Source organism: Scyliorhinus torazame, chromosome 9 (assembly GCF_047496885.1).
Source record: "Scyliorhinus torazame isolate Kashiwa2021f chromosome 9, sScyTor2.1, whole genome shotgun sequence".
Classification (NCBI taxonomy): domain Eukaryota; kingdom Metazoa; phylum Chordata; class Chondrichthyes; order Carcharhiniformes; family Scyliorhinidae; genus Scyliorhinus; species Scyliorhinus torazame.
This window is the reverse complement of record NC_092715.1, coordinates 7171793-7185012: the sequence shown is the minus strand read 5'-3', so window position 1 is coordinate 7185012 and position 13220 is coordinate 7171793. Positions and strand designations below refer to the sequence as shown.

Here is a 13220-nt window from a genome sequence, read left to right as displayed (position 1 = left end):
CTCCACGAATGCCCCCGCTGATTTGTTCCCCTTGTACTTGCTAAAAGCCTCTCTTTTCCTTCTCATTATATCCTGAATGTCTCTGGTCATCCATTGTTCTCTGGGTTTCTATTACCCGAGAGTGAACATGTTTGGCCTGTACCCCCCCCCCCCCCCCCCCCCCCCCGCCCTGCTCTTCTGTAGATTCCCCCACAAGTAACTCTTCCCAGTCTGCGTACAGTTCTGGTCGCCACATTACCAGAAGGATGTGGATGCTTTGGAGAAGGTGCAGAGGAGTTTCACCAGGATGTTGCCTGGTATGGAGGGTGCTAGCGATGAAGAAAGGTTGAGTAGATTAAGATTATTTTGATTAGAAAGACAGAGGTTGAGGGGGGACCTCATTGAGGTCTACAAAATCATGAGAGGTATAGACAGGGTGTGGATAGCAAGAAGCTTTTTCCCAGAGTGGGGGACTCAATTACTAGGGGTCACGAGTTCAAGGTGAGAGGGGAAAAGTTTAAGGGAGATGTGCGTGGAAAGTTCTTTATGCCGAGGGAAGTGGGTGCCTGGAACGTATTGCCAGCGGAGGTGGTAGAGGCGGGCACGATAGCGTCATTTAAGATGTATCTGGACAGATACATGAATGGGCAGGGAGCAGAGGGATACAGATCCTTAGAAAATAGGCAACAGTTTTAGATAGAGGATCTGGATCGGCGCAGGCTTAGAGGGCCGAAGGGCCTGTTCTTGTGCTGTAATTTTTCTTTGTTCTTCTTTGTTCTTTGTCTACCTTGGCCAGATCCTGCCTTATTTTACTAAAATCCGCTCTACCCCAATCCAAAACCTTTTTTTGAAACTTGTCTATATCTTTGTCCATAACAAGCTAAAATTGAACCATATTGTGATCGCTATCACCAAAATGCTCCCTCACCAACACATGAACCACCTGTCCGGCGTCATTCCCCAGAATTAGGTCCAGCATTGCACCATCCCTTGTTGGATCATCTACATCTGCATAAAGAGCTAAAACGCCACTCCATCTAAGCCCTTAACATGATGACTATCCCAATGAATGCTGGGAAAGTTGAAATCACCGACTATAATTACCCTCCCCCTTCAGGATGCCCTGCCGCCGTTCAGTGACATCCTGGATTCTGGCACCAAGGAGGCGATACACCGTCCTGGAGTCATGCTTTGGGGCAGCACGGTCGCATTGTGGATAGCACAATTGCTTCACAGCTCCAAGGTCCCAGGTTCGATTCCGGCTTGGGTCACTGTCTGTGCGGAGTCTGCACATCCTCCCCGTGTGTGCGTGGGTTTCCTCCGGGTGCTCCGGTTTCCTCCCGCAGTCCAAAGATGTGCGGGTTAGGTGGATTGGTCATGATAAATTGCCCTTAGTGTCCAAAATTGCCCTTAGTGTTGGGTGGGGCTACTGGGTTATGGGGATAGGGTGGCGGTGTTGACCTTTGGTAGGGTGCTCTTTCCAAGAGCCGGTGCAGACTCGATGGGCCGAATGGCCTCCTTCTGCACTGTAAATTCTATGAAAAAAAAATTCTATGAAAATGCTGATGGCCACAGTACCCATCGGTTCCGCTAAATATAGAATCCCCGTTAAGTTTTGCTCTTCCTCTCTTTCCCCCCTCCTATGCAGGCAGGCTGCTTGTGATACCAGAAGCTTGGCTCTGTCAGCACTTCCTGCACCAGTCTCCAAAATGGAACACCGACTCGAAAATTGTCAGCTTCCTGCAATGTTGTGACCAGATCTGTGCAGAAAGCTGCCGCTGGGGCCTAGTCAGTGCTTGAAACAGTTCCATTGTTACATTTCCGCTTTTGTACTCCATATTCCCTCTATCCTGTCCATTTCAACACCCCCAGGTGTAGCACAGTACTGAATATAGAGTAAAGCTCCCTCTGTGCTATCCTTTCTTTCCTTACTATATGGTGAATTCTCCACCACATGGCGCCGTTATTGGGATTCCCGGAGAATGGAGCATTGGGGGGGAAATGGGTTTGGCGTTGCGATACTCCGAGCCCCCGCTAGTGGCTTCACCGCGGTTATTTGCATCCTTTTCATTTTGATGAATGGGCTGGAAACCTGATTCACCAACCCCCCCATTATGGACAGACCCCCACCACGGGACATCCACCGGCAGCGGGACATCCACCGGCCAGGATTTGGTGCAGGTTTGCCCAAGCGTGACCCTGACGCAATGGACCCCGAGGTGGGCCAAGGGGATCAGTGCAGAACTGAGGGCCCCCCCCCACAAGGTTCCCCGCCACCCACAAATTCTGCCCATCCCCTGCTGAGTAGGGGTATCCTCTCCTCCCACCACACACGCATGAGGATGACCCGACCACCACCACCGTCCTGCTGACCCAACCGGCAGACCCCCCCCCCCCCCCCCCCCATCCCCCCCCCACCGCTGCAGAGATAGTTGCCTGGTGAATCGTTTCAGTGCTTTCTGCTGTGAAAAAGAGGAAGTGAAATCACTTTGCTGCTTATGCTGTGGTGAGGAGCGGTCAATCATAACGGGTGTTATAAGCACTGTGGTTCACATCAAAGCAGGGTGCTTGAGATGCATTCAAGGTTGAAGGGAAAGGTCGATAAACAATCCACAAACCACGTGCCTCTGGAGTACTAAAACTGTCAATCACTGGCTAATGTATTGCTGTGTGAAACTGAATGGAAGATTTGCATTTCAAAGGCTGTCAAGGGATCTAAAGCCCTTTTGAAGTGTGCTTGGCTTTTGAGGAAGCCTCTGACACTTGTAACAGCTGCTGCTTCAAACATCTTTGTCAGATGTTAGGGGTAAATGCTGTGATTTTTCATTCTGCTGCCGGGACTGTTCTTCAGCTTTTGGGAAGGGGTGGCTGATGAGGTCTTTGCTGGGAGTCTTTACGGGGGTTTCTCGTGGAGATTCTGATGAGGGGAGTCACCGATAAGGGGGGATCTGTGATGGGGGTCTCTGTTGGGAGAGGTCGGATTGGGGGATCTGGTCACCCCCTGTGAGCGTGCCTTGGAGGATGACCTGTTATTCCCCCAGTGGAAGGGGAGGATTCTGCTACCTGCTGGTAGGGAGCCAGGATTTGCGCTAAGGGGGTCAGGGGGAGCCAGCACCGGACCTCGCTATTGGGTCGCCCGCTCAAAATTACGGCCAGTACTGGGATCCCACCGGAATCCAGCGAGCTCCCAGTGTATATATTAGCATGGTGAAGGAGAGACCCGCATAGCGGCCACCATTCCTGGCACCAGCAGAGGACAGCAGCAAATTTCCACTGGCGGAGATCGCCAGCTCCAGAACAGAGAATTCAGGCCTATGTTTATTGAAACTCCCTACCTGCAAGAGGTTTCAGCTGCCTGCTGGGTCCAAGTCTCTCTCCCATAGCCTGCAAGGTGCTCTGGATCTGGGAGAGCAGTGACGTTAGGGTTGCCTTCTCCCCCTGAAGCCTCTTCCTTGAGTTGCCTCTGATTCGTTGTTGTTGGAGCGTCTGGAGGTGGGAATGGAGCTGCAATGCATTCTGGTACAATAGGCGCCAAGGGATAGCCAGTCTGTGCCAATTAGATACAAGCTCACATTGTGGAATGAATCACATCAACAAAAGCACTACAGGAAAATATCTAATCCCCTTCACAACAATATTGCCCACGCCATCTCCAAATGTACCGCATCCTTCAACCACCCATTTCATCAGATTCTTCACAAAACATCTGCCCCCAAAAACTGTCCGTCAAACCACTGCTCGAATTCCCTTTTCAAATTGTCCCTCACTAACAAAAGAGTTGCAGACTGTTCCAGAAAAAATCTCCCATACACATGAGAGAGTATTATTGATGTATGATGGTCTATATTGATGAGAGAGTGTTATTGCTGTGTGATGATGGTCTATATTAATGAGTGAGTATTATTGCTGTGTGATGCTGGTCTATATTGATGAGAGAGTATTATTGCTGTGTGATGATGGTCTATATTAATGAGTATTATTGCTGTGTGATGATGGTCTATATTAATGAGAGAGTATTATTGCTGTGTGATAATGGTCTATTTTGATGAGAGAGTATTATTGCTGTGTGATGATAGTCTATATTAATGAGTGAGTATTATTGCTGTGTGTTGATGGTCTATTTTGATGAGAGAGTATTATTGCTGTGTGATAATGGTCTATATTAATGAGTATTATTGCTGTGTGATGATGGTCTATATTAATGAGTGAGTGTTATTGCTGTGTGATGATGGTCTATATTGATGAGTGAGTATTATTGCTGTGTGATAATGGTCTATATTAATGAGTGAGTGTTATTGCTGTGTGATGATGGTCTATATTAATGAGTGAGTATTATTGCTGTGTGATAATGGTCTATATTAATGAGAGAGTATTATTGCTGTGTGATAATGGTCTATATTAATGAGTGAGTATTATTGCTGTGTGATAATGGTCTATATTAAAGAGTGAGTATTGTTGCTGCCTGATGATGGTCTATATTAATGAGTGAGTGTTATTGCTGTCTGATGGTGGTCTATATTAATGAGTATTATTGCTGTGTGATGATGGTCTATATTAATGAGTGAGTATTATTGCTGTGTGATAATGGTCTATATTAATGAGTATTATTGCTGTGTGATGATGGTCTATATTGATGAGAGAGTATTATTGCTGTGTGATAATGGTCTATATTAATGAATATTATTGCTGTGTGATGATGGTCTATATTAATGAGAGAGTATTATTGCTGTGTGATAATGGTCTATATTGATGAGAGAGTATTATTGCTGTGTGATGATAGTCTATATTAATGAGTGAGTATTATTGCTGTGTGTTGATGGTCTATTTTGATGAGAGAGTATTATTGCTGTGTGATAATGGTCTATATTAATGAGTATTATTGCTGTGTGATGATGGTCTATATTAATGAGTGAGTGTTATTGCTGTGTGATGATGGTCTATATTGATGAGTGAGTATTATTGCTGTGTGATAATGGTCTATATTAATGAGTGAGTGTTATTGCTGTGTGATGATGGTCTATATTAATGAGTGAGTATTATTGCTGTGTGATAATGGTCTATATTAATGAGAGAGTATTATTGCTGTGTGATAATGGTCTATATTAATGAGTGAGTATTATTGCTGTGTGATAATGGTCTATATTAATGAGTGAGTATTGTTGCTGCCTGATGATGGTCTATATTAATGAGTGAGTGTTATTGCTGTCTGATGGTGGTCTATATTAATGAGTGAGTATTATTGCTGTGTGATGATGGTCTATATTAATGAGTGAGTATTATTGCTGTGTGATGATGGTCTATATTAATGAGTGAGTATTGTTGCTGCCTGATGATGGTCTATATTAATGAGTGAGTGTTATTGCTGTGTGATAATGGTCTATATTAATGAGAGAGTACTATTGCTGTGTGATGATGGTCTATATTGATGAGTGAGTATTATTGCTGTGTGATGATGGTCTATATTGATGAGTGAGTATTATTGCTGTGTGATAATGGTCTATATTAATGAGTGAGTATTATTGCAGAGTGATGATGGTCTATATTAATGAGTGAGTACTGTTGCTGCCTGATGATGGTCTATATTGATGAATGAGTATTATTGCTGTGTGATGTAAGGTTTTCGGGCAATTCGGCCCTTTTGGAAAAACTCAGAGACTGTAAACTGACTTTTCAGCCAAGAGAACAGAATCAGTTTTCCCAGCAGGCTTGGTCCGCTGAGCTGAGTAGGGACATAAGTACATAAATATTTACAAACACCCCCCTAGGAGCTACAAGGAAGAAGGAGCCAGACAACAAGATAACATCAAAACACAGACAAAGGGGCACGGGAATACACAGGAGGCTTGCATGCAAGCAGGACAATGGGATGGTCATAGCCCCATGCAAATGTAAATGACCTGGCCTCCACCAGAGCAGAATCCAATTAACACCCCATCAACATAGCGAGGTGAGAACAGCAGCCATCTCCGGAGCAGCTGGAAGACACTGAAATTCTTCACAAGAGAGCTTAACCTCGTTATCCTAGGAAACAGACTGTCTGGGTTCAGCATATTGCGCTGGAAAAGCCCCTGTAAGATCAGCGGTAGAAAAAACCAAGTTGGAGGCGGACCTGGGGGAGGTACTCCAATCTTGACAGGAGCTACCGGCAGAAACTCACTGGGAGGAGGGGGGCGGAGCCAGCGCCAAATTCAAATCGCGCAGGTCTGAAAAAAACCCAAGTTGGAGGCGGACCTGGGGGAGGTACTCCAAGCTTGACAGAAGCTACCGGCAGAAAAACCAAGTTGGAGGCGGACCTGGGGGAGGTACTCCAAGCTTGACAGAAGCTACCGGCAGAAACTCACTGGAAGGAGGGGGCGGAGCCAGCGCCAAATTCAAATCGCGCAGGTCTGCCTAGCTGGAAGGGGTGGACCTGCGAGGAATACCCGGAAACATACAGCTCTGACCGGCTCAAAGGGGGCGGGACCAGCGGGAACTTTAAAACTTACCTTTTTCAATGCAAAAGGGGCTGGCCGATCACAGAACAAAGCCAGGTATAACAATATAAAAGGGGCTGTGTTTTCGATTGGGGGTCGCTTCGTTCTTGGCTCGACCTCTGCACCCCTGACTTGACCTCTGCAGCCTGTGACCGTAAGTACCCTGCAGCAGCTTGCGAAACTCCCTTGACTTTAATAGTGGTTGAGGCTTTGGGGAAGGGAATTTGTTTTGTGCCTTGTGATATTGCTAAAAACTGTGTAATCATAAGAATTTTCGTTGTGTCCGCTATATTACTTTTGAATAGACTTAGTTGTATTAGAGCATAAGATTTTATTGTGTTTCTTCTGTTGGTGATTTTGACCTGGGTTTTGCAATAAACCTTGATTTGATGATAATTGGAGTCGTTTAAATTCTTCAATCTTTCACCAGCGATCTCTGACCAAGTCATTGTTAAAAATACTCCTCACCTTAATTCCGGGTTCAAGAAGCGAGGGTCATCTTGATCGATTCACTCAGGACAGACTGCTGGTTAGGAAATAAACAGCAGTGTCCTATTCTCTCTCTTGGGAAAGCTACTCTAGTGGAGTAGGAACCGGGTGGGTGTTGCACCACCGGCAAGAGAGAGAATCACCTGGGTATTGGTAGGGGTCTGGAGATCTGTGTGATATAAGTCTCAGGCTGTCGGTTAGGAATAAACGGCAGGCTTGAATCAGTGCTCTCTTCAGTGGAAGTGTCCCAGTGCGACATCCCCTGGCCTCTGAAGTTTCAGTGCCAGCTGGAGAGAGACACACACAGATATTCAAACCCCAGATATCGGCCCAGTAGTGGAGTAGCGGAGATGGCACCCTCTACAGTGATGATGGTTTATATTAATGAGTGAGTGTTATTGCTGTGTGATGATGGTCTACATTGATGAGTGAGTATTATTGCTGTGTGATAATGGTCTATATTAATGAGTGAGTATTATTGCTGTGTGATGATGGTCTACATTGATGAGTGAGTATTATTGCTGTGTGATAATGGTCTATATTAATGAGTGAGTATTATTGCTGTGTGTTGATGGTCTATTTTGATGACTGAGTATTACTGCTGTGTGATGATGGTCTATATTAATGAGTGAGTGTTATTGCTGTGTGATGATGGTCTATATTAATGAGTGAGTATTATTGCTGTGTGATGATGGTCTATATTAATGAGTATTATTGCTGTGTGATGATGGTCTATATTAATGAGTGAGTATTGTTGCTGCCTGATGATGGTCTATATTAATGAGTGAGTGTTATTGCTGTCTGATGGTGGTCTATATTAATGAGTGAGTATTATTGCTGTGTGATGATGGTCTACATTAATGAGTGAGTATTATTGCTGTGTGATAATGGTCTATATTAATGAGTGAGTATTATTGCAGAGTGATGATGGTCTATATTAATGAGTGAGTATTGTTGCTGCCTGATGATGGTCTATATTAATGAGTGAGTGTTATTGCTGTGAGATAATGGTCTATATTAATGAGAGAGTATTATTGCTGTGTGATAATGGTCTATTTTGATGAGAGAGTATTATTGCTGTGTGATAATGGTCTATATTAATGAGTGAGTATTATTGCTGTGTGATAATGGTCTATATTGATGAGAGAGTATTATTGCTGTGTGATAATGGTCTATATTGATGAGAGAGTATTATTGCTGTGTGATAATGGTCTATATTAATGAGTGAGTATTATTGCTGTGTGATAATGGTCTATATTAATGAGTGAGTATTATTGCTGTGTGATGATGGTCTATATTAATGAGTATTATTGCTGTGTGATGATGGTCTATATTAATGAGTGAGTATTATTGCTGTGTGATGATGGTCTATATTGAGTATTATTGCTGTGTGATGATGGTCGATATTAATGAGTGAGTATTTTTGCTGTGTGATGATGGTTTATATTAATGAATGAGTATTATTGCTGTGTGATGATGGTCTATATTAATGAGTGAGTATTATTGCTGTGTGATAATGGTCTATATTGATGAGAGAGTATTATTGCTGTGTGATAATGGTCTATATTAATGAGTGAGTATTATTGCTGTGTGATAATGGTCTATATTGATGAGAGAGTATTATTGCTGTGTGATGATGGTCTATATTAATGAGTATTATTGCTGTGTGATGATGGTCTATATTAATGAGTGAGTATTATTGCTGTGTGATGATGGTCTATATTAATGAATGAGTATTATTGCTGTGTGATGATGGTCTATATTAATGAGTGAGTATTATTGCTGTGTGATAATGGTCTATATTGATGAGCGAGTATTATTGCTGTGTGATAATGGTCTATATTAATGAGTGAGTATTATTGCTGTGTGATGATGGTCTGTATTGATGAATGAGTATTATTGCTGTGTGATGATGGTCTATATTGATGAGTGAGTATTATTGCTTTGTGTTGATGGTCTATTTTGATGACTGAGTATTACTGCTGTGTGATGATGGTCTATATTAATGAGTGAGTGTTATTGCTGTGTGATGATGGTCTATATTGATGAGTGAGTATTATTGCTGTGTGATAATGGTCTATATTAATGAGAGAGTATTATTGCTGTGTGATAATGGTCTATATTAATGAGTGAGTATTATTGCTGTGTGATAATGGTCTATATTAATGAGTGAGTATTGTTGGTGCCTGATGATGGTCTATATTAATGAGTGAGTGTTATTGCTGTCTGATGGTGGTCTATATTAATGAGTGAGTATTATTGCTGTGTGATGATGGTCTATATTAATGAGTGTGTATTATTGCTGTGTGATAATGGTCTATATTAATGAGTGAGTATTATTGCAGAGTGATGATGGTCTATATTAATGAGTGAGTATTGTTGCTGTGTGATGCTGGTCTATATTAATGAGTGAGTGTTATTGCTGTGTGATAATGGTCTATATTAATGAGAGAGTATTATTGCTGTGTGATAATGGTCTATTTTGATGAGAGAGTATTATTGCTGTGTGATAATGGTCTATATTAATGAGTATTATTGCTGTGTGATAATGGTCTATATTGATGAGAGAGTATTATTGCTGTGTGATAATGGTCTATATTGATGAGAGAGTATTATTGCTGTGTGATAATGGTCTATATTAATGAGTGAGTATTATTGCTGTGTGATAATGGTCTATATTGATGAGAGAGTATTATTGCTGTGTGATAATGGTCTATATTAATGAGTGAGTATTATTGCTGTGTGATGATGGTCTATATTAATCAGTATTATTGCTGTGTGATGATGGTCTATATTAATGAGTATTATTGCTGTGTGATGATGGTCTATATTAATGAGTATTATTGCTGTGTGATGATGGTCTATATTAATGAGTGAGTATTATTGCTGTGTGATGATGGTCTATATTAATGAATGAGTATTATTGCTGTGTGATGATGGTCTATATTAATGAGTGAGTATTATTGCTGTGTGATAATGGTCTATATTGATGAGAGAGTATTATTGCTGTGTGATAATGGTCTATATTAATGAGTGTGTATTATTGCTGTGTGATAATGGTCTATATTGATGAGAGAGTATTATTGCTGTGTGATAATGGTCTATATTAATGAGTGAGTATTATTGCTGTGTGATGATGGTCTATATTAATGAGTGAGTATTATTGCTGTGTGATAATGGTCTATATTGATGAGAGAGTATTATCGCTGTGTGATAATGGTCTATATTCATGAGTGAGTATTATTGCTGTGTGATGATGGTCTATATTAATGAGTATTATTGCTGCCTGATGGTGGTCTATATCGATGAGTGAGTATTATTGCTGTGTGATGATGATCTATATTGATGAGTGAGTATTATTGCTGCCTGATGATGGTCTATATTAATAAGTGAGTATTATTGCTGTCTGATGGTGGTCTATATTAATGAGTGAGTGTTATTGCTGTGTGATGCTGGTCGATATCGATGAGAGAGTATTATTGCTGTGTGATGATGGTCTATATTGATGAGTGAGTATTATTGCTGTGTGATGATGGTCTATATTAATGAGTGAGTATTATTGCTGTGTGATGATGATCTATATTGATGAGTGAGTATTATTGCTGCCTGATGATGGTCTATATTAATAAGTGAGTATTGTTGCTGTATGATGATGGTCTATATTAATGAGTGAGTATTATTGCTGTCTGATGGTGGTCTATATTAATGAGTGAGTGTTATTGCTGTGTGATGCTGGTCTATATTGATGAGTGAGTATTATTGCTGTGTGATAATGGTCTATATTGATGAGTGAGTATTATTGCTGTGTGATGCTGGTCTATATTAATGAGTGAGTATTATTGCTGTGTGATGATGGTCTATATTGATGAGTGAGTATTATTGCTGCCTGATGGTGGTCTATATTGATGAGTGAGTATTATTGCTGCCTGATGATGGTCTATATTAATAAGTGAGTATTATTGCTGTATGATGATGGTCTATATTAATGAGTGAGTATTATTGCTGTGTGATGATGGTCTATATAGATGAGAGAGTATTATTGCTGTGTGATGATGGTCTATATTAATGAGTGAGTATTAGTGCTGTGTGATGCTGGTCTATATTAATGAGTGAGTGTTATTGCTGTGTGATGCTGGTCTATATTGATGAGTGAGTATTATTGCTGTGTGATAATGGTCTATATTGATGAGTGAGTATTACTGCTGTGTGATGCCGGTCTATATTAATGAGTGAGTATTATTGCTGTGTGATAATGGTCTATATTGATGAGAGAGTATTATTGCTGTGTGATGATGGTCTATATTAATGAGTGAGTATTATTGCTGTGTGATGCTGGTCTATATTGATGAGTGAGTATTATTGCTGTGTGATGCTGGTCTATATTAATGAGTGAGTATTACTGCTGGGTGATGATGGTCTATATTGATGAGTGAGTATTATTGCTGTGTGATGATGATTATCTATATTAATGAGTGAGTATTATTGCTGTGTGATGATGGGCTATATTGGCGAGTGAGTATTGTTGCTGTGTGATAATGGTCGGCATTGATGAGAGAGTATTATTGCTGTGTGATAATGGTCTATATTGATGAGTGAGTGTTATTGCTGTGTGATGATGGTCTATCTTAATGAGTGAGTATTGTTGCTGTGTGATAATGGTCTATATTAATGAGTGAGTATTATTGCTGCCTGATGATGGTCTATATTAATAAGTGAGTATTATTGCTGTATGATGATGGTCTATATTAATGAGTGAGTATTATTGCTGTGTGATGATGGTCTATATTGATGAGAGAGTATTATTGCTGTGTGATGATGGTCTATATTAATGAGTGAGTATTATTGCTGTGTGATGCTGGTCTATATTAATGAGTGAGTATTATTGCTGTGTGATGATGGTCTATATTAATGAGTGAGTATTATTGCTGTGTGATGCTGGTCTATATTAATGAGTGAGTATTATTGCTGTGTGATAATGGTCTATATTGATGAGAGAGTATTATTGCTGTGTGATGATGGTCTATATTAATGAGTGAGTATTATTGCTGTGTGATGCTGGTCTATATTGATGAGTGAGTATTATTGCTGTGTGATGCTGGTCTATATTAATGAGTGAGTATTACTGCTGGGTGATGATGGTCTATATTGATGAGTGAGTATTATTGCTGTGTGATGATGATTATCTATATTAATGAGTGGGTATTATTGCTGTGTGATGATGGTCTATATTGGCGAGTGAGTATTGTTGCTGTGTGATAATGGTCGACATTGATGAGAGAGTATTATTGCTGTGTGATAATGGTCTATATTAATGAGTGAGTATTATTGCTGTGTGATGATGGTCTATATTGATGAGTATTATTGCAGAGTGATAATGGTCTATATTGATGAGTGAGTATTATTACTGTGTGATGATGGTCTATACTGACGAGTGAGTATTATTGCTGTGTGATGATGGTCTATATTAATGAGTGAGTGTTATTGTTGTGTGATGATGGTCTGTATTAATGAATGAGTATTATTGCTGTGTGATGATGGTCTATATTGATGAGTGAGTATTATTGCTGTGTGATGATGGTCTATATTGATGAGTGAGTGTTATTGCTGTGTGATGATGGTCTATATTGATGAGTGAGTATTGTTGCTGTGTGATAATGGTCTATATTAATGAGTGAGTATTATTGCTGTGTGATGATGGTCTATATTAATGAGTGAGTATTATTGCTGTGTGATGCTGGTCTATATTAATGAGTGAGTATTATTGCTGTGTGTTGATGGTCTATATTGATGAGTGAGTATTATTGCTGTGTGATGCTGGTCTATATTAATGCGTGCGTATTATTGCTGTGTGATGATGGTCTACATTGATGACTGAGTATTACTGCTGTGTGATGATGGTCGATATTAATGAGTGAGTGTTATTGCTGTGTGATGATGGTCTGTATTGATGAATGAGTATTATTGCTGTGTGATGATGATCTATATTGATGAGTGAGTATTATTGCTGTGTGATGATGGTCTATTTTGATGAGTATTATTGCAGAGTGATGATGGTCTATATTAATGAGTGAGTATTATTGCTGTGTGTTGATGGTCTATATTGATGAGTGAGTGTTATTGCTGTGTGATGATGGTCTATATTGATGAGTGAGCATTATTGCTGCGTGATGATGGTCTATTTTGATGAGTGAGTATTATTGCTGTGTGATGATGATGATCTATATTAATGAGTGAGTATTATTGCTGTGTGTTGATGGTCTATATTGATGAGTGAGTATT

General features: G+C 40.6%; 1 protein-coding gene across 1 annotated transcript in view; it reads right to left on the bottom strand.

The window, feature by feature from the left end:
• The window catches only part of LOC140429943 (ciliogenesis and planar polarity effector 1-like), a 687141-nt gene that overhangs the window by 509703 nt on the left and 164218 nt on the right, over positions 1–13220 (bottom strand). Inside the window, exon 12 of the mRNA XM_072517533.1 lies at positions 3315–3526. Within this exon, the coding sequence (XP_072373634.1) occupies positions 3315–3526 (212 nt within the window). The remainder of the gene's footprint in view (positions 1–3314; positions 3527–13220) is intronic.